This window comes from Tauraco erythrolophus, chromosome 5 (assembly GCF_009769465.1).
Source record: "Tauraco erythrolophus isolate bTauEry1 chromosome 5, bTauEry1.pri, whole genome shotgun sequence".
Taxonomy (NCBI): domain Eukaryota; kingdom Metazoa; phylum Chordata; class Aves; order Musophagiformes; family Musophagidae; genus Tauraco; species Tauraco erythrolophus.
In genome coordinates, this window is record NC_141469.1 from 19,201,387 (window position 1) to 19,226,718 (window position 25,332).

At 40.3% G+C, this 25,332-nt stretch overlaps 1 protein-coding gene across 1 annotated transcript in view; it reads right to left on the minus strand.

Moving 5' to 3' along the window:
* PTPN13 (protein tyrosine phosphatase non-receptor type 13) overlaps nt 1–25,332 on the minus strand; it is a 105,788-nt gene that overhangs the window by 13,779 nt on the left and 66,677 nt on the right. The window contains exons 17-36 of the mRNA XM_086611358.1: nt 21,699–22,122; nt 21,429–21,526; nt 19,797–19,853; nt 18,446–18,538; nt 16,995–17,102; nt 16,126–16,257; nt 15,280–15,746; nt 14,243–14,386; nt 12,180–12,273; nt 11,278–11,363; nt 10,247–10,409; nt 9,112–9,326; nt 8,924–9,022; nt 7,065–7,426; nt 6,731–6,905; nt 5,269–5,427; nt 3,336–3,507; nt 3,019–3,229; nt 2,030–2,100; nt 320–381 (exon numbers count right to left, since the gene is read on the minus strand). Of these exons, the coding sequence (XP_086467484.1) occupies nt 320–381; nt 2,030–2,100; nt 3,019–3,229; nt 3,336–3,507; nt 5,269–5,427; nt 6,731–6,905; nt 7,065–7,426; nt 8,924–9,022; nt 9,112–9,326; nt 10,247–10,409; nt 11,278–11,363; nt 12,180–12,273; nt 14,243–14,386; nt 15,280–15,746; nt 16,126–16,257; nt 16,995–17,102; nt 18,446–18,538; nt 19,797–19,853; nt 21,429–21,526; nt 21,699–22,122 (3,392 nt within the window). The remainder of the gene's footprint in view (nt 1–319; nt 382–2,029; nt 2,101–3,018; nt 3,230–3,335; nt 3,508–5,268; nt 5,428–6,730; nt 6,906–7,064; nt 7,427–8,923; nt 9,023–9,111; nt 9,327–10,246; nt 10,410–11,277; nt 11,364–12,179; nt 12,274–14,242; nt 14,387–15,279; nt 15,747–16,125; nt 16,258–16,994; nt 17,103–18,445; nt 18,539–19,796; nt 19,854–21,428; nt 21,527–21,698; nt 22,123–25,332) is intronic.

Consider the following 25,332-nt stretch of genomic DNA (forward strand, 5'->3'; position numbering starts at 1 on the left):
AACTTCTCTGGGCAACCTGTTCCAGTGCCTCACCACCCTCAGAGTGGAAAATTTCTTCCTTATATCCAATCTAAATCTCCCCTCTTTCAGTTTAAATCCATTGTCCCTTGTCCTATCACTACACACCCTTGTAAAAAGTCCCTCTCCAGCTTTCCTGTAGGCCACCTTCAGATACTGGAAGGCTGAATCAACTGACAATAGTGGGTTTACATACTTTCATTAACAGATTGTTTAATCTATTTCTTTATTTTAAAAAATGTGTGTGAAGTAGATCCTTTTCTCTGGTTAATGATAATAGGTGCAATAGAGGAATATTTACCTTGGGCCCATAAGCATCAGTTGTCTTTTCTGTTTTATCACAGGGATCACCACAGGAATAGCCTAAACAAAAATGGGAAAACCAACAACTTCACATCCACTTTTTCACAGAAATTAAATTAGCTCCTATCAACTATTTTTAGAAAAGAAACAAAGCATTTAATATTACGTTATGAAATGAACAACATTTCTCCCTGCCTGGTTCCTGGGCATTGCCAAACTTATGTCTGATGGACCATACTTTATAAAGGCTTTTTGAATGTTATGTTTCATGGGATCAGAAAGCACGAATGCTACTACAAGTAACCAACTCTAAGCAAAGAAGAGAAATGTTGACAAATAGCTTTAGAATATACAGTGGAAGCACACACCTTTGGGAAACAGGGCATAATTCTCTTTCCCTTGGAATGTACAAAATACAACCCCACAATCACCTGTCACTATTTTTTTTCTTTTTTTTTAAACATCATCTGACATCTAGGTCCTTTTTCAAAGGTATCTTTCCATTTTTGGTAAAGAAAAGAGTGATACTGTGATATCAGAGACCATCATCTTTCCTGGACATCCCACAACTAGTACAATAAATGAGACAAAGTGGAACCAGTAGAAGCTATATACCTAGCTACTAGTGAAGTTCTGGATTTTCTTATACATTATGCTTTTACAAACAAAGCAGCTTTCAGTTATTTCATCTATAAGTTAAGAGTAACCTTATATCTTGTGAACCTATGCATGACAAGGCATCTACAGAAAGGGAATTTTAAGTGGGGTCTTCCAAGATTTGGATATAGTACTCACTAGGAATAAGCTCTTAGTTTCTTTGAAACAAAACACGTAGCATACTTGGAAAACGTGAGCAACACTGAACTGTAAGAGTTGCAATAATTTCATAAGGCAAGATCAATACTCAGAGTTATCTAGACACATTAAAGGAAGCAAGAAAACAAGGCTTGATGAATCAAGACAAAGGTAAAACGCCACATTTCCAGGAAAAAGAAATGCTTAAGACATTAAGTAACTGCATGAGCAGTTGCTCTGCACAGAAGCAAATGTAGGTGGTAAAAGATGCTGAGTTTAAGTGAGTGAACAAGGAACTATCTGGCAAAAGGAAGTTAATTTCACTTGGAGTGTTTGAACAGGAAAGCTGTCTACACAACCCTGGAAATAATTCTTCCTGTCTGTTGGCACTGGTGAACCTCACCCAATGCCATGTGTGTGTGACCAGAAGCACCACACTTGAAAAGGAAAACAGCGAGATGTAAACAAACTGGAGGGGAGCAATAAAATCAATTTGGGCTCCTTTGGTCTTGAAAAGGAAAAGACCAGTGGGAGACATGAAGCCCTTTCAAATGTAACAAATTGGTATTTTTATGTCTGGTCAGAGGAAACAAGAACAAGATTATGATTATTAATAACAATTATTATGATGATAACAAATGGATTTGATTTAACTCCTTGAAAGACTTAGGCTTGATATTAGAGAGAATTTCTAAACTACAAGGGAAATGGAATCATAAAGTGACTATTGTTGAATCTCTTTTCATGGAACTTTTAAAAGACAGATCAAGCAAATGCTTGCTGGAGCCGATTTCAGTAAGTGGATTTCTAGTGCAGGCACTGGACTAGCATGGTATCTTAAGGCCCATATCAGTTCCTTCAGTTTTATAAACATGCGTGTTTCACTTTTAATCAGTAAGCAAGCAAACCTTACCATTAGCTTTCATTGCCCATGGATTTGAGCTAACGGGACTTTTGGATTTTGGAAGCACTGCATGACCATCTCTATGAAAAGAAATGTTTACAAAACTGTATTAAAAAATGAGTAAATCACAGTAATCATCAGATATTGATGTAAATATGTGTTATCAGTAAAATTGCTAACCACGCTTTCTATTACAACAGTTTTGAAACACTTAAAATGTTCAATGAGAGAGATTAAGCACTGGTAGTTAGGTTAGTTCCTACTTCAGGGAGCACCGAAGAGCTGGATTTTCCTTCTGGATTTTGACAGAGATTCAACCTTGAAGCCTCAAGACTTTGCAATTCCTTCCCCTTCTGGGATAAAACAGTGGGAAGGAGAAAGCGAGAGAAGAAGCAAAGAACGGCAGGCATGGCTGAAAGACTTCAAAAATGAAGCAAATGTTTCAGTCCCAGGTAAATATTAAACCACAGTAATCTGGAGAGTTTTTTAGACCGCTGTATTGCCATAAAAGAAGCAGCAGAAATCAGTGAAAATACAGTGGTGCACTGGGATCTGTGCCAAAGGGTTCTGACATTCACCAGTGTGCTGGGATATCCGTGTGACAGTAGAACTATTCAAGCACGCAACAACACTTTATCACCTGTTTAGGATTGTAGAACCCTCAGTAGCAGTTTCAAGAAAAAGGATTAATTGTTTTTAAATAACCTGTGCCATATTTTGAAAGTGATATTTTGAACACTCGCAATTCATAGCTGGACACGGCCTTGTCTTCCCAAGAATCACAAAGCACAGCAAGTACTAAGTACCCCTCTGCTCCACCGAAGCACAAAAACTTTGAATATTCAGACCCTTTTTGTGGTGTCAGTCCCCAACAACATGCTACCTCGTACCACTCTGGTGAATTAGCTGTCAGACTAGGAACACGTTTTACCCATATACTCATACAATCAAGAGAGAAAACCAAAAACTGCAGGGAAGCATTTGATTCCAAAATGTACCTGGTTGCTTTGAGCACCACTGTCGGAAGGTATGTTTCCAGCATTCTTTTGGCTTCTTTCAGAGTCATTCCCTGTGTGCTTACTCCATTAATGTAATGGATAACATCTAGTGCATGGAGACTCTCCTCTCTGGCAGCAACTGATTTGGGGAGAATGTCACTAACATACACAACTTGGTAAAGGCTGTCGTGACCTCCTGATAACAACAAACCTTTGCAGGAAAAAGGGGGGCAGAAAAAAAAAAAATTAAGTTCTTTCCTTGCAACTGAAGGGAAAAATTTTGCTGTAGACCAAGAAGCAGTACACTTCTGTGTTACCTAGCTCCTCCTTATGGCACGTGAGTGTAATATCAGGCAGTAAATGAGGCGACACTGGCATCTTGGGTACCTCCAATACACGCCCCAGCACCAATCTGACAGTCTTTGGGGCAGCGCGGAGGAAGTTTACCGCATCAGTATGACTCATGTTAGTGACATCGATGTCATTAACCTGGGAAAACAAAAGCAACAGACATCTCCTTGTTAGGCTCCAAGTAAACCAGCTATCATTACTTAGGAAACATTTATTCCTGTTGTTGACATTTTCCATCAAAGGACAAAACAACAGATGCTTTACCAACAACAATTGCAGTTCATCATCCCTACCCAAGGAGACAGAACACACAAACGTAACCAAACTTTTGCAAGTGAAGAAACAAGCTTACAGTCCAATTGTCAAAATATTAAACAATTTGAAGAGGTATGTTATTTTACTCTTCCTATATAAACAAAAAAATCAGAATGCTATAACTGCATAGGCCAACACCCAAAAGTCTGATTCTCTATCTAATCAAATTTGACTTGTTTTAGCCTAATCTTATTAAAGTTTAATAGCATTCGGCAGCACTCCAGTGTCCTGATCTAGCACTGACTCACACACACGCTCTGTGCTACACACTCTGGCACTATTGCTCACAGCCCCTCTAAGCTTAAATACAAGTTTTCAGTCCATCGGAAATGAATACCATAAGGGATGGGATGCCATTCAGAGGGATCTGGACAAGCTTGAGAAGTGGGCCCACGTGAACCTCATGAGGTTCAACAAGGCCAAGTGTGAGGTCCTGCACCGGGTCGAGGCAAGCTCCAGATGGGGAATGAAAGGATTGACAGCAGCCCTGCAGAGGACTGGGGAGTACTGGTGAATGAAAAACTGGATGCAAGCCGTGTGCTCACAGCTGAGAAAGTCCATTGTATCCTGGGCTGCATCAAAAGAAGTGTAGCCAGCAGGCTGAGGGAGGTGATTCTGCCCCTCTACTGATGAGACCCCACCTGGAGTACTGCATCCAGCTCTGGAGTTCTCAGTACAGAAAAGACATGGACCTGTTGGAGTAGGTCCTGAGAAGGGCCACAAAAATGATCAGAGGGATGGAACGCCTCTCCCATAAGGAAAGGTTGAGAGAGTTGGGATTGTTTAGCCTGGAGAAGAGAACGCTCCAGGGAGGCCTTATTTCAGCCTTTCAGTATTTGAAGAGAAGTTATAAGAAAGATGGGGACAAACTTTCTAGCAGCGCCTGTTGTGATAGGACAAGGGGTAATGGTTTTAAACTAAAAGTGGGCAGAATCAGACTAGATATAAGGAAGAAATTTTTTACAATGAGGGTGATGAAACACTGGAACAGGTTGCCCAGAGAGGTGGTAGATGCCCCATTCTGGAAACATTCAAGGTCAGGTTGGATGGGGCTCTGAGCAACCTGATCTAGTTGAAATGTCCCTGCCCATTGCAGGTGGGTTGGACTAGATGACCTTTAAGGTCCCTTCCAACCCAAACTATTTTATGATTCTACGATAAACATCTATACTACATGATACGTACCTGGTAAATTCTACAGCAAACATCTTAAAATTTATTACCTAACAACGTACTAGCTATAGACGTATTTGACCAACAACTCCTCCACATATGTGGGCAACCATCTTATTTAATCAACAAATGCTCTTCTCTTTAAACCATTTTTTGCCATCACGAACAGTGGTTGCACACGTGCCTAGCTGTGGGACATACCTTAACTCCATTCAGCAATCTTCTCACATGTTTTCATACCTGTACTTCTTTTATCTAATTATCTATCAAATTATGCCTCTCAGAAGGCGTATGCCTTTGTTCCTTAACCACATTTACTTTGGCCCACAACAGTTCACTTTTTTTTTTTTTTTTAAATCAAAGTTGTCCCTTTCATGCAATCCCTGTATCTGAAAACATTAATTCTCTCACTTTTATCAGTCGGTCTCCAGGTCGTAGTCTCCCATCACTTTTGGCAGGATCCTGAACAATGTCATGAATGTAGCAGCCCACGTTATCGTTACCTTTGGTCACTGTAAAACCCAGACTACCCTTTTCTGACTTTGTCATAGTGACTCGGAGCTCTACTTCCTAGGGGAAGAAAACAACGCTTTACAACACAGATAAACAGAAGCAATTTGAATGCTTTATTCAATTTAAGACAGAAACAGACAACTGATTTACCTATTGGTTCGAGCAGAACACAAGTCTGGACAGTACCAACACGTGCGTCTTAGCAGGCTCAGCTTAGCTGCTTCAGGTAAGCACCTCTAAGGAATTCACATGGACTAATGTTTTGCATGGAGCTAACCCTGGGCCAAAGGCCTATGATCTAAACAAAACTGTGAAGGCAAATGCCCAAACTGACACCTTATTTTACCCTCAACTAGCTGCCACATATAAAAGACTGTATTTTTCAAATAAGACAACACATCAGGAATTATTCGGCTGAAGTAGGTGAACGTATTTTCCTCCCATGAGATACAATACCATAACTTATCACAGAACTGAACACATGGACACGGTTTGCCTATTTTAATTTGCATGAATTTTGATTTGAAAGATACAGATCTATTTCATTTGCACAGAAACTCACAGAGCACTGGGAACGTTTGAGAAAAACTTCTGAAGAAGGGACTAAGAAAAGGACAGTTTGTTTCTTCTCAGAATGGAACATGGGTTAGAACAGCTTTGTAACCTGAAAGACTCTCACAATTGAGACATATCAAGGCTCGCTTTTCATTTTTTTCAATCCGTGAATAGATTATGTGAGGATACGGAAGCAGAAGTCCCTTCTGATATGCAGCACATTTCTAGGATGGCAAAAGTCTCAAAAATATGCTGCGTTTTTCAGCAGAACAGAAAGTCTTTGGGATTTGTAGATATAAATGCAGCGACGAACAGGGCTTCCTGATGTCCTTGCTGCCCTGATTTATCCTCTGATCTCTGAACAACCACACAGAAAACTAACAAGGCACAAGCAAGATATTTGCCATTTAAGCCTTGTCTGAGTATATAGTTTAGAGGTAGGTAAATATTTAACGCCAAGATTCCCAGGCTAAAATGACACATGAAATGTATATACACACATCTACCTATGTACATACGTGTACCTCCACATGCACAGAGAAGAAACAGATCAACTCCTCAAGAGCCCAGACAGGAAATGCCTGGAGACATTTGTATGAGCAGCTGCAGGTCACTGGTTACAAATGGCAAACGTATGCGCACCATTTGTAAGGCACACGCCCAGGTTAGTACAAGTATAGCCTACAACCATCCCATTTGTAAATTAATATGCCTAACTTACACCCAGTCACTCTCAATACTACGGCTAAAACAACCTCCAGCTGTAGGAGTAGGTACATTATGAAAGACAGAAATAGTAAATTACTGGCTCATATTCTTCAGTATTTTTTTCCAGCTGGCTGAGTAATGAATCCATTCCTCCCAGGTGCGGAGTCAGCTCAGAAGCAGGAGTAGCGTAACAGTCATTTATTAAAACGGATGTGGTAACATCAGGAACAGTTCTACAGCTTGGGATCAATGGCAAATCCAATGGAAAATCACTACAGATAAATAAGCAAAAAACAATGAATATTAGGGCGAATATTGACTTTACGCAGCTCTAAAAAGCAAAACAAAAAAGTACTTCTATGAGCAGGTGCAATAAACTATTTTTGTAAACACCTCCTGCAACATTACAAAGGTCATTATAAACAGCATACCTGTTCTCAGGCTCTGACTTGCTCAGAGCCTCCTGATCAGAGCACAACATGGTGCGAACAGCCTCCTCCTGACCACTGCGTACCGCATACTGACTGCGTGCCTGTGTCACAGCTTCACCTGACGTTTGGCACAGCGCAGGACTCCAGCCGAGGCCCACCTGTGCTGGGGAGTCTACCACCTCCTCATCACCACTCCTGCTGCTGTCACTGTAGCTGTCTCTTCTAGAGGGAGATTTTAGCCTTTTCGCGCTCAGATCAACAGCTTCATTTTCATCTGAGCTGTCGCCTTGTTCTCCATTTGATGGACCCGAAGCTTCTCTGCTGACATCTGGAAATACTTGCTGGGGTGAATGGATGGGAGTCTACAGAGAGCAAGGATATTTAATTCATTGAACTCCAGTTTTGATGACACAAGAAAAGTTGCAAAGACTGCACGAAATTACCAAAAGCAATTGGTAATTTTGGTAATTAATAATTGGCAATCCTTCTGTTTAGATGTTGCCTCAACTGTGTAAATGTATCATAACACAGCTTCACCCAGTTCAAGGCAACTTGGCCAAGACAAAACATGCAAACCTTCGAAACATACACTGCTGAAGAACTGCAAATTCATCTAAGGAAAACAAATGGCTTTAGCCTCAGTGACCCTACTGACAGCTACCTTCAAGCTGTGCCATGAAATTCCTTCCAACCAGAACACAGTGCTGATGCTTACAGTGCGACCGAAGTCAAACTAACCTCGCACAGGAGGGAAACAGGGAAGCTTTCAAGCAAAAAGCTACATAACAGACTACAAAAACTACGATAATTTACACCAAACTGTTCAGCCAAGTTATTAACTCCCATGAAAATGAAGAACAGTTTTGCCAATAATCACATATTCCCAAGAACAATGTCAGCTAGCAGACACACAAAGTTTAAAAGCTTCATTTACGTTTTTATGGCCAAGTTCTTGTGTTCATGAACACATCGACCTGTGATAATGTTATGAACAAAAATTGTCATTTGTTTACTGTTTTTTCCTGCTCTTTTAATATATGCACTGTTTTATTAAAGTTATTCCATACCACAAAAGGATTCATTACAGGACTAATTATTTTTATTATGAGTTTGTTCAGTTGCTTATCTTTTACTCTAATTTTAACTTCACTTAAATTTGTATTTTTTAAGTTTCTGTCATCAGACTTGGAATGGTTTTAATTGTTTGGAAATATATTACAGTAACTTAAATTGAAGACCTGTCTCCATTAGTTTTTACACTTTCCTGTATTATGGAAAGTCTACTTTTCAGGTAAATTCCCCCTCTACATTCTCTTTTGATGAAACACATCTAATTCCCGCTTCTTCCCGGTATCCTAAAATTGTCTTCTGTTATTTCAATCTACTTATTGAAGCATTTTGAAAATATTCTTTGCAACACCTGTAATTTCCAGTAAGCAAATACGGCCATCTTTTCCCTGGTTTTACACGCATCAAACCCAGATAAATTGATGTTTTGCAGAATATTCTTCATATACGTTACGGAAATATCTGATTTCTATTTGAGATCAACTTCAAACCATTGGGCTGCAAAAAAAACCCTCCCACAGAAACACTGTATTAAGTCAATTTCCCATGTCTTAGGTCACAAAATGGTGGAAAAAGAATAAATTACTGAAGCCCTGCATTCTTTTCACGTTTCCACAAAATACTTAGCACACTGCTGAGTGATTTACTATAAGAACCACGTTTCTGTGAGCACCCTGCCCACCTTTCCATCTGCATCTTGCATTTAAATAACCTACCCATCAGATCTAACAAAGGAACCTTCAAATAACTACTTAAAAAAAAAAAAAAAAATCATATGCCATACAGCTTACCAACAAAGAGGGATCGATGTCTGGTAGGATACCAGATGGTGGTCGACAAAGGAGGAGAGAGACTTCTGGAGATGTTCCCCTCAGCACAGAGATGACTTCCTATGGCCACAGTAGGATTCATTATTAGAAGCAGACCCTCAAGACTTGCAGGACTACCACAGCATGAGTCTCACTACTAGGATACAAACCTGCTGGGATAAACCCTTTAGTGATGCCCCATTCACTTTCAGAATGACGTCCCCAATTTCAATCTGCCCACTTTCCGCAGCGGGCTGCCCAGGGAAGAGCTTTTTCACCCTCACAATAGTTGAGCCCAGTTGCTCTGGGGTAAGGTTATCTTCACGGCAGAAACTGAACCCAAGGCCTGAGCTATTCTTCAACAGCTTTACCTCAAATGTGTTCTCTGCAAAAGAAACATTAACTTATTATTTCCTTCAGCACACTGGCCACGAAAAAAAGTGGCTGGTGCTCTTATGCCAGACATGACAACGTGCACTCTCTGCCCCAAAGGGTTCTTCCACTTTACAGAACACAAGTGTTATCTAAAAGACCCCTCCAAGTCAAAGAGGACAAAAAGCTGATCATGACTTCTCAGTCTGCTGGCTTGCCCTGACAATACGCACACTAAACAGAAAGCCAGGGTATCTCCAAAATATTGTTCCCCAGGAAGTCCATTAAGGAGCCTGTTAAAGCACAGAGTGGCACAACTTTTCTGGCCACTAATCAGACTTTAGCGAGAGCAGCAACCGGAGTTCCTGGCAGACAGGATACATCTCATGCAGGAAGACCAAAAGGTATCTGCAGAGGTGTTCTGTTCTGGGTAGGCTTTCCTCTGCTTTCATAGGTCTCCAACAAGAGAAGCTGAAATACGTCAACCTCTAGTCAGCTACACAAATCCCTCTGCTCTCTTCATCCAGCTCTTGATATCTTCTCTCACCTAGACATGAACAGCAGGACCTACAGAAACTCTCACTTATATATGAGCATCTTAACATCCCCATGGCACTCCTTAACAGCACCCCTTTTACTCCAACCTTGCTACAGCCCTGGCCTGCAAGGCTGGTGAAACTGGGAAACAACAAGGAACAGTGAGAGAGAAAACAGTTAAGAGCAGCTAAACAAAGTTACAAAGATGTGAAGGGAAATCTTAAAAACAAACGCAACAGCACAAAAAGGAAGGGACTGCATTATGTGCAGGGGCTCGGTATAGATTCCTACCAGCTCCTTCTCCTGTCTGTCTATTCTAGAGAAGATTTGAACAAAAATATTATATAAGCTAAAGGATCCTTTCAAAGTTCAGACAATTGTCCTATGTGACCTGACCTGCAGTGACAAAGCTGTAATCTTTGGCATTTGTAGTTTTTGTCACCGGTTTCTCCTGTGGCTCACATTGCCCCACCTGATTTGGAGGTGTGCATTGTGGTGTTACTGGAGCATGAACCTTGGCCACTGAAAGCTGACCTTTTTCCAACAGCAGGTGCACCACCTAAAGAGATGAAACATTCTCCAGTTAACTGGCAACGGTCATGGAGATAGCACAGTCTAGATTACATGTTTCTTCCTAACTCGTCAGAGTCCTAAGTTTTACAGCAGCAAACTTTATAGACACCTCCCTCCCCATACATCCTCCATTTACTCCCTATTTTAAGGGCTGGAAGTAGCAACCTCCAAAATACACTAATGGACTTATATGATACTTGCCAACTCAGAGTGAGAAAGAATTTTCTTCCAGTAAGACTGTGTGGGGGTTAAGAAGTGTCAAAGACAGTGTCATTTTCACACGCGTACAGGGAACAGAGTTAAAAGCATTTTATAAAGTGAGCACAAACAGTAGTTCTTAGCAGCTCTGAACGTGCACATTCACTGGCTGTCTTCATGCACGCATGTACTTCCACATATGAAGCAGCTGCCATAAATAGGACTATTAAATGAGGAGACACCACTGACAGAATCAAGCACTATTCAAGAAGGCCAAGACCCAAGCAAAGCTGCCAACACAGCATGCAAATACAGCTGCACATATGGAGGCCCTTATCTCCTCAGTGGTTCAGATCTGTGACCCATCTGTAGCATGGAGCTACAGCTGCTTTCCAACCTGTGCACCTGGGCTTTCCCTCCCATGAAGCCCAGGGAGAAGGAGAAACCAGTTCCATGCAGACCTCTCACCTGCACACAGAGCCAGAATTTCACTAGGGTGGGCAGCAAGACTTGAGTCCCAGGAAGCCAAGGAGTCTAAGAAAGCACACCTAAAGCAACCACACTGGGGAGAATTCCAGTCTTCAGGTTCCTTTACCTCTTTTCACTCATGAAGATCTGGTTTACTACAGTCAGGAGTAGAAAAAGCAGCTGCTTACCTGCCCAGTATTTCTCAGTGTTTCAACAGCTTGCTTATGGGTAGCGCCTTCCAAACTAATCCCATTGACAGAGAGCACACGGTCACCTACAATTAATAATTTAAGAAAGAGCAGGAAGATCATCATCTATAAAACGTGTATGACGCACAGAAACCTTCAAGTCTCAGCTAACAAGGACAATTATTAATGAAAATTCTCCCTCCCCTCCACACTCTGAGTCAAGAAGAGAACTTCATAACTGAACTACATGGTTGGACTCGATGACCTTAAAGGTCTTTTCCAATCTAATGGATTTCTATGATTCTATGGAATAACCCCATGTCAAAGCTAGTGTTAACCGTCAGAACGATGGCCTGCCACAAAGCTCAGGCTCTTTATTGAAATCAGTCCACAGTGGGAATTCTCACTTCAGTAAAGAATGTGGCCTGGCTTACAAACAAGAAAAGCTGCAACAATTACAGTGATTTTCTGTATTCAGTTGCCCAGCATGCCAAGTAAGAAGGCCACAAATAATACAAAGCCCTCTCTCTCCATGGTTGGAACAGAAAAGTGTTCTCCATTAACAAGGCTGCATTAGAAAAAAAAAAAAAAAAAAATTCCTGCAGTCTATCCCCTATTTTTCCCCTCCACATCCCAGCAGTTTTCTGTTGGTTCTGCGGTTGTTCTACACTGTTTTTTAATCTTCACTTGCAGAATTAGCTATCAAGGTAATATTTAAAATGACAACTGCAAATGCAGTAGCTTGGAAAAACAGCTCTTCTTCCCAGTGAAAAAGGTACAATGAAAGGAGGCAAACAAGAGTTCTGAGCTTCTAGGCCACAGTGTACCATCGAGTCCACCACAGACAGTTACCTGCCCTTTTTTCACATGAAAAGTCCCAACTAAAAGAACTGAAATACTACCTTTTTCTATTCTGCCATCTGCTTCGGCTGCTCCCTCAGGAATAATCGCTTTAACATAAATACCGCCATGCCTTATGCTAGTATTTACACCGCCCTAAATGGAAAGCAAAAATAGTATTTGTTAGTCTTTTTGCAGTTAGAATATTTAGTAATTAAACACAGTGTCACACAAGGAAAACTGTACTCAGGAAGCACTTGGGCTACTGGCATATAAAAAGAAGAGCCAAACCATCAAAACCAAAATGTTACACAAAGCATGTTTTCGTAGTCATGCAGTTTATTATGAATGAAGCTGGGGTGGGAAGATTGTAAAAACATTATATATCACATTGCAAATGCACCCAAAACAAATAAATGTCCTTCAGCAGAACCATGTCTGCATTATGCCGGACTTTACATGCTTGTGTACGTATCAAAGCTCAGAGATGTGTGAGAGCACAGCATGCCAAAGCAGCAAGACGCATACCCATGCAGTGTCCTACTCCAAGACACCCTCTTTGATGCAACAGGAAACTAAGGAGTGCTGCTTTCTCTCAGCTCATACAAATTTGAAGGGCTAAGCTGAAAATATCTGCTCAAACTCAAATGGCATTGTTGTTGAAGGGCTTGGCCTTTCTGCTCATTGCAGGGGGGGCTGGACTAGATGATCTTTAAGGGTCCCTTCCAACCCAAACCACTGTATGATTCTAGCTCACTGCTGCACTATCACTGCTTCTCCATAAACTTGGAGGGAAGAGGGAGATCAACAGTGCATTAACATTCACTCCCAAAGCACACAGTATTACATGTGAAAACTTCAAACACAGAGCTAATTGTACATCTCTTCACCACTCTACAGGATGCCAATGCACAGGGCAGAATGGAAGCTGAAAAAGGAAAGGGCAGTGGAGATACCACTTGGTCATCCTTGAAGGGAAATCTTTGCATTGGTTGGCATCTTCTAATGTTTTCTACAAAGCTAATGGTTGCATACGGCTGGCAGGTTTGATGCTATTCAAGAACCACCTCCTGCTGAACCTTTGTTCCTCCAGCTGTCTCAAGTTATAAGCTTGACAAAGCAATATGACTTTGAATAGCCTGGGATGCTAAAATAACAGAATTTCATTCTGCTCCTCTTACAATACTAGTCATATACACGAAACCAGCATTAGGCTTTCGAACTGGCGCTCCATCTACATGCCAATCCATATGGCCACATTTGGGAAAAGGCCAACTTAGTTCTAGGTATAAACAGCCAGCGAAAGCCACTAGTTTTGAACTACAGCTCATTACTGTTCTCTGTTGTTAACATTTAAGCAAATTTTCCCTTTTCAAGTTACTGGGCAGTCTGGCGATCAATCTGTCAGATATAATATTTGAATATTAAAATATCAAAATGTATTTTTGAACACAATACAAGAACAGGAGTAGGGAAAAACGTGTGCATCTCAGTTATAAATCATTCTCTTCTTCCCTGAAGCGCCACTCTGCAGTATGGCAGGCCCTAAATGTAAACTACCTTCAGAATTTCATAGCCTAAAGAGAAATTAGTCCACTAAAAATACTTTTCTGTGTCATTGCAAGAAAGCAGTGTCAGCCAGGTTTTATAGGGATCTAAGCAGTTTTTTTGATTTCTACCTTTTATCCAGCAGAGGGAGAACACTGACCATGGTATATGTGTGTGGATGTGCATAGATACTCTACTTAAGTAACACTACTGCTTCCACTGCCCGCGATGTCAGGCAGGGAAGGGCTTACTTCTCTCCCTTGTAAATTTGCCACATTATTAGGCAGAAGGAGACGAAGACCATCTTGCTTTTTGTACTCACAAAGCAGCGTCTGTGATAAGGTTCTATTAGGACTTTGGGGCTCCACCATAAAACAACAAACAAGAGTTACTTAAAGGGCAGATGACAAGAAAAGGGATTAAAATAGTATTACTTTTCAGCTTTGGCAAAATTAATCACACATCAGTAAAACTGTATACTTAACAGTGACTCCAGAAAATATTTTGCTTCCTTGTAATTTAGCAATTTAATGGGTTGCTGGGAGTAGAGGAAAAAAAAGAGAAAACATCTAAAAACCTTGTCAAACAGTACCGTGACACTTATTCCCAAGCCGTTATCTTTTTTGGCTAGTTCAACCTCAAAGATATCTCCAGGTTTAAGAAGTGTTGCAGAAACCTTTTTAGAATTCATTTTGTTTGCTGTATTTGCTGAGGAAGATTCCTTTATTTAAAAAGAAAAAAACAAACAAACAAACAAAAAGAGAATGATTTGCCATTAGAACAGAAGTTTACAGTTAAGACTCTAAAGGGTGTGTTTTCACTCAGATGCAGCCAAAAGGAGTCCACATGGCAAAGTACCAATTAGTAAGATTCTCAGGCTCACTGCTTTAACTCTTCCATTGCTGCCACTGAGCAGGTTTAGCACAGAAATATGACTGGCCTTCAGCAGTGGAGCTTGTATTGTTAAAGTGAGTTGGTCAGAGAAACAACAGTAATTCAGAATTACAGCAGCCTAGGGTCTGCTGGATTTATTTGCAGGAGCTGCCACAACTTGACTGAATACCCTCTACCAGTTGAAAAGAGGAATGACTGCAAGTTAGGAATGAATTTGTAGTACTTGCCATTGTGTACTTCTGGAAAGGCGAAGCAGCAAGCTGTCTCTGTTCAGAGCGTGGCTCACTGCTGAACTTCACTATACAAGAACAGTTTTCCGTGGATTAGATCAATCCCAAAAGACAACCTGTTCCAGACGCACCACTACTACTTTAACCTAGAAAAAACTTATCTGCCAGGTGAACAAACTTACCTCTAGGGGTGGTCACTAGACTGATCATATTGGACCCCCACACAGAATTGAAAGGAGCTGTTCTACAGAATCAACAAGTGCACTACACTTTCACCCTAAAGCACAATCTGCCTCTGGTAAGACACGCCCGTCTCGCGACATTGGAAAGCTGGGAAATTATTTCAAGTTACAGGATTGATTTTCCGCATTTATTTCCGACAAAATCATAAAACTGCTACAATATCCTTTCACCTCATTCACACCCACAGTCAGCTCTTTCACTACCACTGTTATACTGATGGGAAATATTCATATGAAATACACTATGCCTTTTTAGCTGGCTGTTGCTCCTGGCTGCTGGAATAAGTTGCCTCATCCATATCAGAATCCCCTCGGTCAGAATATTCCACAGATTCCACCACCCCAGGCCTTTTATTTTTTGCTCGAGTACTGTCAGATGAGGATCTTCTCTTCTCATCCATTTTAGAAAGCCCAGACTGGGAATCACTGTAATGCTGAGGATCCTGCTGGGCTCTACCACTTGCACGTTTGCCAAAGCAGCTGGCTGTCTGGCTCTGAGACAGGCTGGCACTCTCAGTTCTGGAATCCTGGGAGCTCATGCTTCCATCCCGCTTGCCTCCCGACAAACCAGACAAACTCCCTGAAACAGGCCTCTGGTGACCACGGGACCGGTTGTGTTCTTCTGAAGAGGACTCTGCCTCATTGTCCTGCACGGACGATGGCCTCCTTAAATAAGCCCTGGTTCCATTACTGATGTGTGTAGCGTTAGACGACACTGAAAACCAGGAGACAAGACAGTCATCAGTAGCTGGTAGCATTTTATCTGCAGTATGACAAATGTCTCATCTTACAACCACGTAAGCTTTTACCCATGCACGTTATGCAGAACACTTTCTGTTCATGATGGTGTGTCCTCACCAAAGGTTACCGTAACTCCCTTCGTTCAGTCTGAGAATATGAGTTCAAGTATTTACTAGCTGGGGTTGCTTACAGAAGTGACTGCAGTTAGGGTGATGTTTTACTGCTATCTCAGATGACTAGATTAGTAATTTTAAAGAAACATAGACAATTCTTCACAAAAGGTGTCAAAGAAGGCAGAGTGCTCAAACTCAAAAGAATAACTCTTTAATAATGAGGAATATTTCTCTCTGTACCTTTGGACAGCTTGTCCTTGGGCTGAGAGATAACAAGCGTCACGTCTTCAGGTGCATTCTCCAAAATTTCTAATGCTGCATGGTGGCTGACGCCTTCTAAACTTGTGCTGTTTATGGATATTAGTCGGTGTCCTGCACAAAAGGGTTTGTTCAGATATAATTTAACATCGACATTTTATCCACCAGTCAGAATGTGAAGTACAGGTCTGAAAATCTCTACACAATGCATGGATTAAAAATTACTAAAATTCAAGAGATGCTGGAATAGGAAACTCTAACCAGAAATCAAAACAACCACAAGAACGGTTATGGATATTTCCTCTTTTTAAACCTCCAAACCTTTCCATATTATGATTTCTGCCTTCTCTTCTAAGAAAAACAGATGCAAAAGCAAAAAATCAACAAGTGAAATAAGCAATATGCAGTTCAGTTCAAGTCACAGACTAAAATGATTAAAAAAAAAGCAGACATTAAATAAAATAAATTTTCTTCCTCCCTGCTGCCCCTCGCTATAGTAGCCATAGGGTTACATTCACTTTTTCCAAAACCAAAGTATGGATTTGGAGTTTTAAAGAATTGAAATTACAAAGCCTCTATAGAGAGACAATAGCAAATAAAGCTCATATCTTTGTATGTAATTTTAATTTCCTGCTACTTCAAGCTTTATCGTTTTTACTTTGATTCAAATTATTTTTGGGTTTGTGTTCTTTAACAAAGAAGCATCAACAGTTTTCAGAAATTATCCAGAAAGTAACTGAAGGTCAGCATTTCTAAGGGACTGACGCCCGCAGCCATAGATGGAAATCGTACTACCTACACGTTTGACCTTTTCTTCCATGTATAAGCCTCTTCTTATTTCCACTACTCACCTGGTTTTAGAGATCCTTCCAAATCAGCTGGCCCTCCAGGAATAACTGAATGAATAAAAATTCCCAGATCAAGTTTCCCCGTCTTCTCTCCACCTACTATTTGAAAGCCTGTTAAAAAAGGCCCAAAGCAGGCAAAAACGTCAGTGATCACAGTGTAACTTAACACAAGTCCACATTTCAGAATGGACAAAAACTTAGCAATTCTAATAAATGCAAAGTAAAAGAAAACTATACACGTCAAAGAAGTCTACACGAAAGTAAAGGGTAAAGCTTTTTTAATTAAGCCTTATTGCATTCTCTGTTGATTGAGACTTTGTCTAGCTGGCTTCCCAGAAAACTCCAGCAAAGGCTACAGAAGACAACTGGGGCAGGAGAAGCACACACACAAACAGATGGCATTAAATGTACATTTGCTGACCAGATGAAATGTATTTTCTCCTACTTGAAGATTTCTGGTTTTCTCTGTTGTTAGATGCTTCAAACTACATGTCTGACCCTGGTCTTAAGAACTGAGCTTTTCAACTCCCTGCTTTCTTCTGAGGCTTCTAATCTATTTCTCCTAATTCTACAAGGTAAACCTGGGAAGGATGTTCAAGATGAAAAAAAAAGAAATTAGAAGATATCAGGTCTTCTGTATTCTAACTAAAACAGCAAAGTACCACAGATTGCATAGGGAAGAAAGAGAGGAAAAGGTGCATTTCATATGAATTTCCTTCCTTTTTGGTCAACTTTTAAGTTAGTGTGCAGGGTAAGCACTAAGTATTATTGTCTTATAGGCTTTTCCCCCTCTTCAAATTTACACAACAGTCCTATTTCGAATGAGAGAGAGAACAATGTCCTTAAGACCACTTTAGAGAGCCACTCTAAAGCACAACATTGACATCAAATTATTCATTACTCATACCGGGAAAAATTATGTGGGTTTATGAAAAAAACTCAGCGGTAGAAGGAGGAATGGAATGCAAATATCTTGTCTTCCAGGCTCCTTAAACCTCAAATCAGTGTTCCATCTGATGATATTATAAGAGTAAGAAAAACACTCCACAATTAGCTCATAATGGCTTTATAAAGTCTTTTTTTGTTGTTGTTTAAAGCCTCCAAGCTGTCACAGCTGCGAGGTGTCCACATAGACAAAAATCTTGTACCTGAACACAGAGATAAACTTTAAAGGCCAACTTTTAGGATGAATAGTTCACAACATAAACATTATTCTACACTTACAATATGGAAAAACTGAGAAACAGACTTGCTTAACACCACCCAACGAATCAGTAGCAGGTGCTATCAAGTAAGTCCAGGCTTCAGCATCTTCATTGCCTTTGAAATCCAACTACCATCTGCATTGCTTTCCACAGTCCTATAATAAATACTTTACATACTGAGCAGAAAACTTCATTTTGTTTCTGGCTTCTCGGAACACACATGACATCAACAATTCTCAAGTCACTTACCTAAACCCAATTTTTCATCCTTTTTCAAGTTCACCAAAGTGATCTCTCTTTCTGGTGAGGCAACTCTGTTCTGTGGTGTTTGCAGAGAGTCAACTGAAAAGCCAACATTTCATGATCAGACACTACCTAAATCATTCCCTTCAGGTTTGCCTTGAACTTGTATTCCATTAAAAAAAAAATTACTTCTGTCATAACCTGAAAAGCTGTTCTGAACTAGTGAGCCCAACTTTCATCTTCCAAGCCATGTCCAAATAGTAATAAAAAAAAAAAATCCACCACCACTGTTATAACTCACTCCCATCTTCAGCAGTTAAAAATCTTTTATTCCTAAGAAAAGGACCTAGAATAGTCTCTTGGAATCACAACACAATTGAGCCCTAGCATCTTCAAATGTCTTACTCTCAGTTCAGCAAAGTGTTTAGATCTGTGCTTACCCGACCTGCTCAGGTAGGCAGGATGTGAGCACACTGGTAAAAGTGAAACTGAGGCTTATTATATGAAGTTACTAAAAGGTCACTCAGTGAGTTACCTTAATGGTGGTTCTTCATTAAAAAACAACCAACATGGGAAGCATCTACTAAAACCTATCTTGTTTAAATGTATTTCCTCACTTGCAACTCCACAGGCTGCTGATTCTACCTCTTCCAAAACCTGAACACCCTCACAATAGATTTATGTGACTCCTGAGGGTTCCCAACAGGCTGAAGTAGACCCAGACACTTAAGAGAGAGAAAAAAGAGAGAGACTTTTTGGGAAAAAATCAGTCTCCTGAAACTTCAGAAAATGCCAATATGTAAGTCTAAACTAAGATACAGCTCATTTGGTCTGTAGCGCCTGGCAAACTTTTGCCTTAAGTGGAACAAGTAATTCGACAATGGGAGAAACCTCTTCAGCTCTACACACTGGTACAAGCAGAAAACAGTGGTGCAAGAGTGTGCAACAGACTGCACCACCTGGAGAAGGAGTTTTTCTCCCACAAAATCAAGTCAAATCTAAAGATTAGAAGAACTAAAACCAAAACGGTCTCCTTGGGCTCTGCAGAACCAGGAACCTCACAAGTAAGGGAAATCATCTTTGAAGAGCATGGTACGTTAGGTAACAGCATGCTTCAAACCTCAAACTAAAGAGACAGTATTCATATCTGAAAATATTACACACAGACGTCAAAATCTCCCCCAACAAGCAATCCAAAATAAATACCGAGAGTTGTGTTTAGGAAAAGGCCCTATTCAACTAACTGGCAGAGGTATTTGATTTAAGAATAGTGAAGAAACAGGACAAGTGGAACACTTGACAAGTGCTTCACAAACTGACTGAATTAATTCTACAGGCATATTATTTATCAACTTACTGCTCTCTTTTAACAGCGTCGATGATGGAAGATTTCCCGAAGTATTCATGCTAACGCCTGCGACATGAATGGAAATATTAGAAATTGTTGTCAATTTTTTTTTTTAAATTGCAAAAGCTACCAAGAAGCATTTCAGTGGTTACGCAGTACGCATGAACTCATTCACAATATCACATTACGTACTTATTTTAAAAATTTATAAACATGGAAGTAGTTTTGGATTCGCAAATGCAAATTACTCATGTACTTTGGTTGCAGTTCAAGGTTCAGATAGGTGGTAGCTCATGCAGAGGCAAAGAATTAAAGAAAGGACAGAGGGGGCCTTTACAACCACTGTTAACTTCACACAAAATTACTGGATCTTTAAGAAACTAAGTCAAAGACTAAATTTTCTGATGGGATTGGACAAATATGCCTAACCAAATAAACCAACCCAACGAGAGTCCTGTAAGATTTTGTGCAGTAACAAACAAGTTGCTGCAGTAACAAGCAATTTGAACCAAGTATTTCTATTTGAATTGGTTTGCATATAGAATCGTATTTTCTTTGGAATGACCAATGCCAAGCAAATATGGCCATACTTTAAAGAGAATAAAACAATAAATGTACTAAATCAGGAAAGTAAATGAGGCAAGATAATTCAAGCTGCTTAGGAAAGCATTCCTGGCCTTTTCCAAAGCCCTGAACCCCAGTTTCAGCTGATGAGTTTCACTGTGCAAATATTTCGTGTCCCCCAGCCCAGGCAATGTGATTCAGCAGGACTTTCTGACGCGTAGCTAAGATCCTTATCAGAATTGCTGCTCAGAAGACTATGGGTAAGCACATGATAACGTTAATTGTAAAGCTAAAAACACAGGAGCAACAGCTGCAACTAGTCGTTACAGAGACTACACGCCTCATTCCAATCTTCAGGAGCTTATGCTCTCAGTACTGAAAAAGCATGGTTCCCAAGTCAGTCCTGGTTTCCAGTGCAGTGGGGGCAGATGTGGTAAGTGTTTGTAGGTCACATTCTGTTTTGGTTGATTTTTTTGGGTTGGTGGGTTTTTTTTGTGAGTTTGTTTATACAGACCCCCATAGACTTGCCCTTCTTCCACTTCTGATGTTCTGTAACTAATGGATAGTTTAATACGAAGCGAAAGCAAAGCAACAAAAGCAGGCTAAGGCTGCAAATATTTCAGTCATTGTAGTTTCTATTATTAAAACAGTGAACCTCCTACAACCAGAAACTGATGACACACAGATATTATAAATTAATGTACAATAACCGAACGTCCCAGTTTAAGTCTAAGACTGTGAAGATGAGCAAATTATGAAAAGATCCATACAATAAAACAGCACTCTGGAGTGACATAATGGAAGATGTTTTCTGGAACAGCTTTCACTATCAAGTACCCATACTTTGCACATCTGTGTACAGACTGGCGTTGTCCAGAGGAAGGTTTTTTTGATTCACTGCAACAATTATTGAGAAACAACAGGCAATTGGCCTGGGTTACATTAACATGTAACACTCTACTCCCTTTTTCAAACTGAAATATTACCATCCGTTAATAAATATATCAAAGCATTACACCCAAAGCCATTTCAAAGGTTACTTAGTAAATACAGTAATATCATTTTTTGCATGCTGACCTACAACATAGGCTTGACCGGCATCTTCAACGGATGATGAGTCTGATTCGTTTTTCTTTCTTTCAGGGCTTCTACTCAAACCTGCATGAGATTTTGAACTTAAAGAGGAGAAGGAGAGAAGGGGAACCAGACAGAGGGAAGAGGAAGTTGGGAGAGGGAAGGGAAGGATCAATGTAATAAAATAATGGTATGAATAATAAATCAAAACTGATGCAAAATGTACATTGACTGTACATAAAAATACTGCAGGGCAGTCAGAGAGACTCTTACTTGCTCAGTTTTAGTGCTCCTGCTGCTGATCCAGTATCAAATTTTGGCATTTGCTGGAAGACTCTGCCCATTATATCTTCTATTTTTTGGGGGGAAGAGTCCAAAGCAGTAATTATATTTTTCCTTGGGGGGTAAACTGAGATGTGGCTCTGACTCAGATCATGAAATGACTTGCTCATAACCCTGGGTCTTTCCTCCCACGGAGTCTTTTCGTTCTTGTCTTTTGAAGAGCCAGGAAGCGGCTGGAAGAGCGACAGCTCAGAGCAGGACAGCCTCTTCAGAATCTCTGCTTGAACAGACAGAGGTCGAACGGCAAGTCGGTTCAAAGTGCTGCTGGCCAGGCTACCAGTACTGATTGCTCGTCCCATGTTGAAACCTTTGACAGAGTCTGCATGAAGATTTAGGCTCCTAAATGACGCCCTTTCTGTGAAATTGTTTTTTAAACAAAACAAAAAAAATTAAGTTATACAGCAGAGCTAGTGTGCCCTTTTTGTCTAAAGCAAGCATTCTAAACAACCAGCTTACATAAAGCTTATTTTCTCTAGATGTTCAGATGTATGTTCCATCTTCAGGTATGTATAAATAACCACCATGTAGCTTGCTCAGGAAGCAAAGGCTGGAGTTCATGACATTACACTAACCTGACCATCTACTACACTGAAATCCAAAAGCACAGAATAGCAGAATATTTATCCCCTTATTAGTATGAAGACTCATACTCCCGGTTAAACTGCTGTGTCTTATACACAGGCACATCATCTCTTTCTGCAAAGCAAATAATATCCTCAAGCCAAGTGACCTGGAAGACTACACTTCCTATAACCTGTTCATACAAGTCTTTTCCAGAATTCGAACAAATAGGGCTCCCTCACGTCTACACTATCAGATCCTGCCAAACTTCCATCCATTGCTTAGTTTTCTTCACGAGTTCCTGACACACTTACAGTACAGCTGCCAAGTCATGGGGGACTGGCAGGATCTCTACCTGGTTAAAGAGCACCAGTTCACTCAGGTGCACTTGAGGACTTCCCCTGCCAGAAACATTCTGAATGTTTTAGCACAGAACAGACAGTGTTGACTGGAGTTTGCCAGACTTTTTGACTAAGATTCCCTTAAGCAGCAGAGCAAAACAGGTTTTGGATTGTAATTAAACTACTGTCAGCTGAGCCGTGGGAACTGTCTGGGCGGATGTTCTTAGCTGAAAGCAAGTAGAAGATAATACAACTGAGCCTAACTCCTCTTAATTCAGAGCAAAGCTGAGCAGGCCTCATTTCTGTTAGCCTAACTGCCTCCTAAGGCTAGCAGTTAAGTTCCTGTGGCTTGGTTCTTGCACAGAAACTCGATAAGCTGTGGCAACATGTTTGATGGTTAGAGCCTTTAAAGGAAATTGGGACATCTGAACCCTTCATCAACTTCACTGATGTCTTGGAGTCAGTTCACAGGGAAGTCTGAGGAAAAGCAATCCTTAACTGCATATATACTTCTGATTTAGGGTTAACTAGTGTTTTTTAAAAATCTACATACAAGCTGCTTCAGGAAGCTGCACTGTAACTCAAAAGGAAAATGCTAGTTTTTGGTACACATCATCCATTAGCTTTACTAAATGCCAAAGTATTTTTATATATCACCAGGCAGACTAGATGAGCTATATAAGAATGGTTTTGCTCCATCAGATGAGAGATCCACAAATCTCAGTTTCCTGACTCCGACAGAAGCTATCAATGACAGTTGCTCTTGTCATGTTCCCATTTTATATTCTAAGATCTATTCTCTTGATGTTGTACTTACCCTCTGCGAACACCAAACAGCATCTCCTTATGGATTTCAGATGAACATTTTCACATCACCATCTATCTAAACATTAGGCTTTTCAAATCCTCTTCCAATTCCTTAACTGAAAATTTTCACGTGCTCAAAACTCGTCCTTCATGAGGCTGACTTAACCCTCACTTCATCTTTGTGGTTTTCTCTATGCTCTTTCAGGAATCCAAACATCCATCTTAAAACCCAGTGATTGGTTCTGTTCACTGCACGGCCACAGAAGTTGTGCAAAAAAGAAACCACCACTCCTCATGTTATAGCTTATCTCCTTTCTCATGTTCCATAAAATCACTAGTATTTTTTCTTTTTTTTTTTTTAACCTTGTGTCTCATCTTATTCATGCAGAAAGAACGTTATTCAAGAGGCATTTTCCTTTTATTTTCCAAGCCTAATTCTTTCCATTAGATTTACATGTGTTAGAAAAGTTTCTCCCAGGTCACTAAAGACATTGTGCAACAAGTGAAAGACATGTCATGGTACATCACAGGGGCTATGAAGTGCTCATCCCCTGTTATGTTCCATGAAAATTTGTTCACCGTAACTACGCACGCCAGGGCTTCTCCCTTCTCTCAACATATTTTCTCCATCCATTGGCTGAAATCAAGGTGACTCTTGCAAGACACTGTAATACTGTATTTCTAAAGAATCTTTCAAATCACGTTAATATTCTCAAGTCTGCTGCTCTACCCCACGAACACTGCGAGCATTATAGGCACATGCTTGTGTTCACTGTGCTGTTAAACTCGGAATCAGTCCTTAAGCAAGGAACCTTCAAAACACCCACATCCTGTGGTGATCAGCCTTGAGTTACTAACATTGTCACCTGCCCTTTTCTTTACTGTTCTGCTGAGTGCTTCCAACCACCAGTTTTTACTGACATTTAAAGGGCTCTGAAAAAAAAAAATTAAATACTTGATGCTACTGCAGGCCAAGAATAATGCTTCCCAAACACTGCCTGGGATTTCACTGTTATAACAAAAGAAAAGCAGTACTTATAATAAACATGCCATTTTGACTAGCTGCTTCATCACTGTTTTCTCTTAACCTGTATTACAATACTTTCTTTTAAAAAAATATTATTCTAGTAACTCTACTGGCTATATGCATATATATGCTAATCAATTTAGATCAGTAAAATTATGCCAAAAGCAAACTTTTTGTTTGAATTGTTTTCACTTGTAATAACTAAGTGTAATGGAATTAACTGTAATACTGATTTATTTGCTTCTGATTACAAACGATTCACAAAATTTGGGGCCTCTGAATTCCAAGTGATCTGCACTGCACAGAAGCAAACTCTTATTTTCCGGACTTCCAAAACACAAGAGCAAGGAAGTTTGCCTAGCCAAGAAAGCCTTTCATGTACTCCTTTTCTTTGCAATTCAGGATAAGCAAGTACTAAGTCAGAGAACGGTCCAAAGGCTTTAAGTCACTTGGTCCTATTTCTTTGCAGTAAGTTGGTTGAGCCCAACAGAACAGAAAAAAAGCTGCATAGTTGCCACATGCCTTTCCCCACCCCCTCTTTTTTTTTTTTTTTTTTTTAATTAGAGATCACAATCTCCACAGCAATGGGGTCAAACTCTGCTGCTGGAAGTCTGGATTACCAGCAACTGGAATGCAGACAGATAAAAACAGGCAACAAAGAAAGAACGAGCAGGCAGTCTGACCAAAATAGCACTTCCAGGCTGCACGGAAGGCCAGCCAGCCAAGTGAGCTCTGCTCCAAACAGCGCACAAATTAGTACAGAGGGTTTTTCAATGACTGCATTCTTTGATGAGTATTTTCTGTCTAAAAGAACACCTTTACGTTTTCT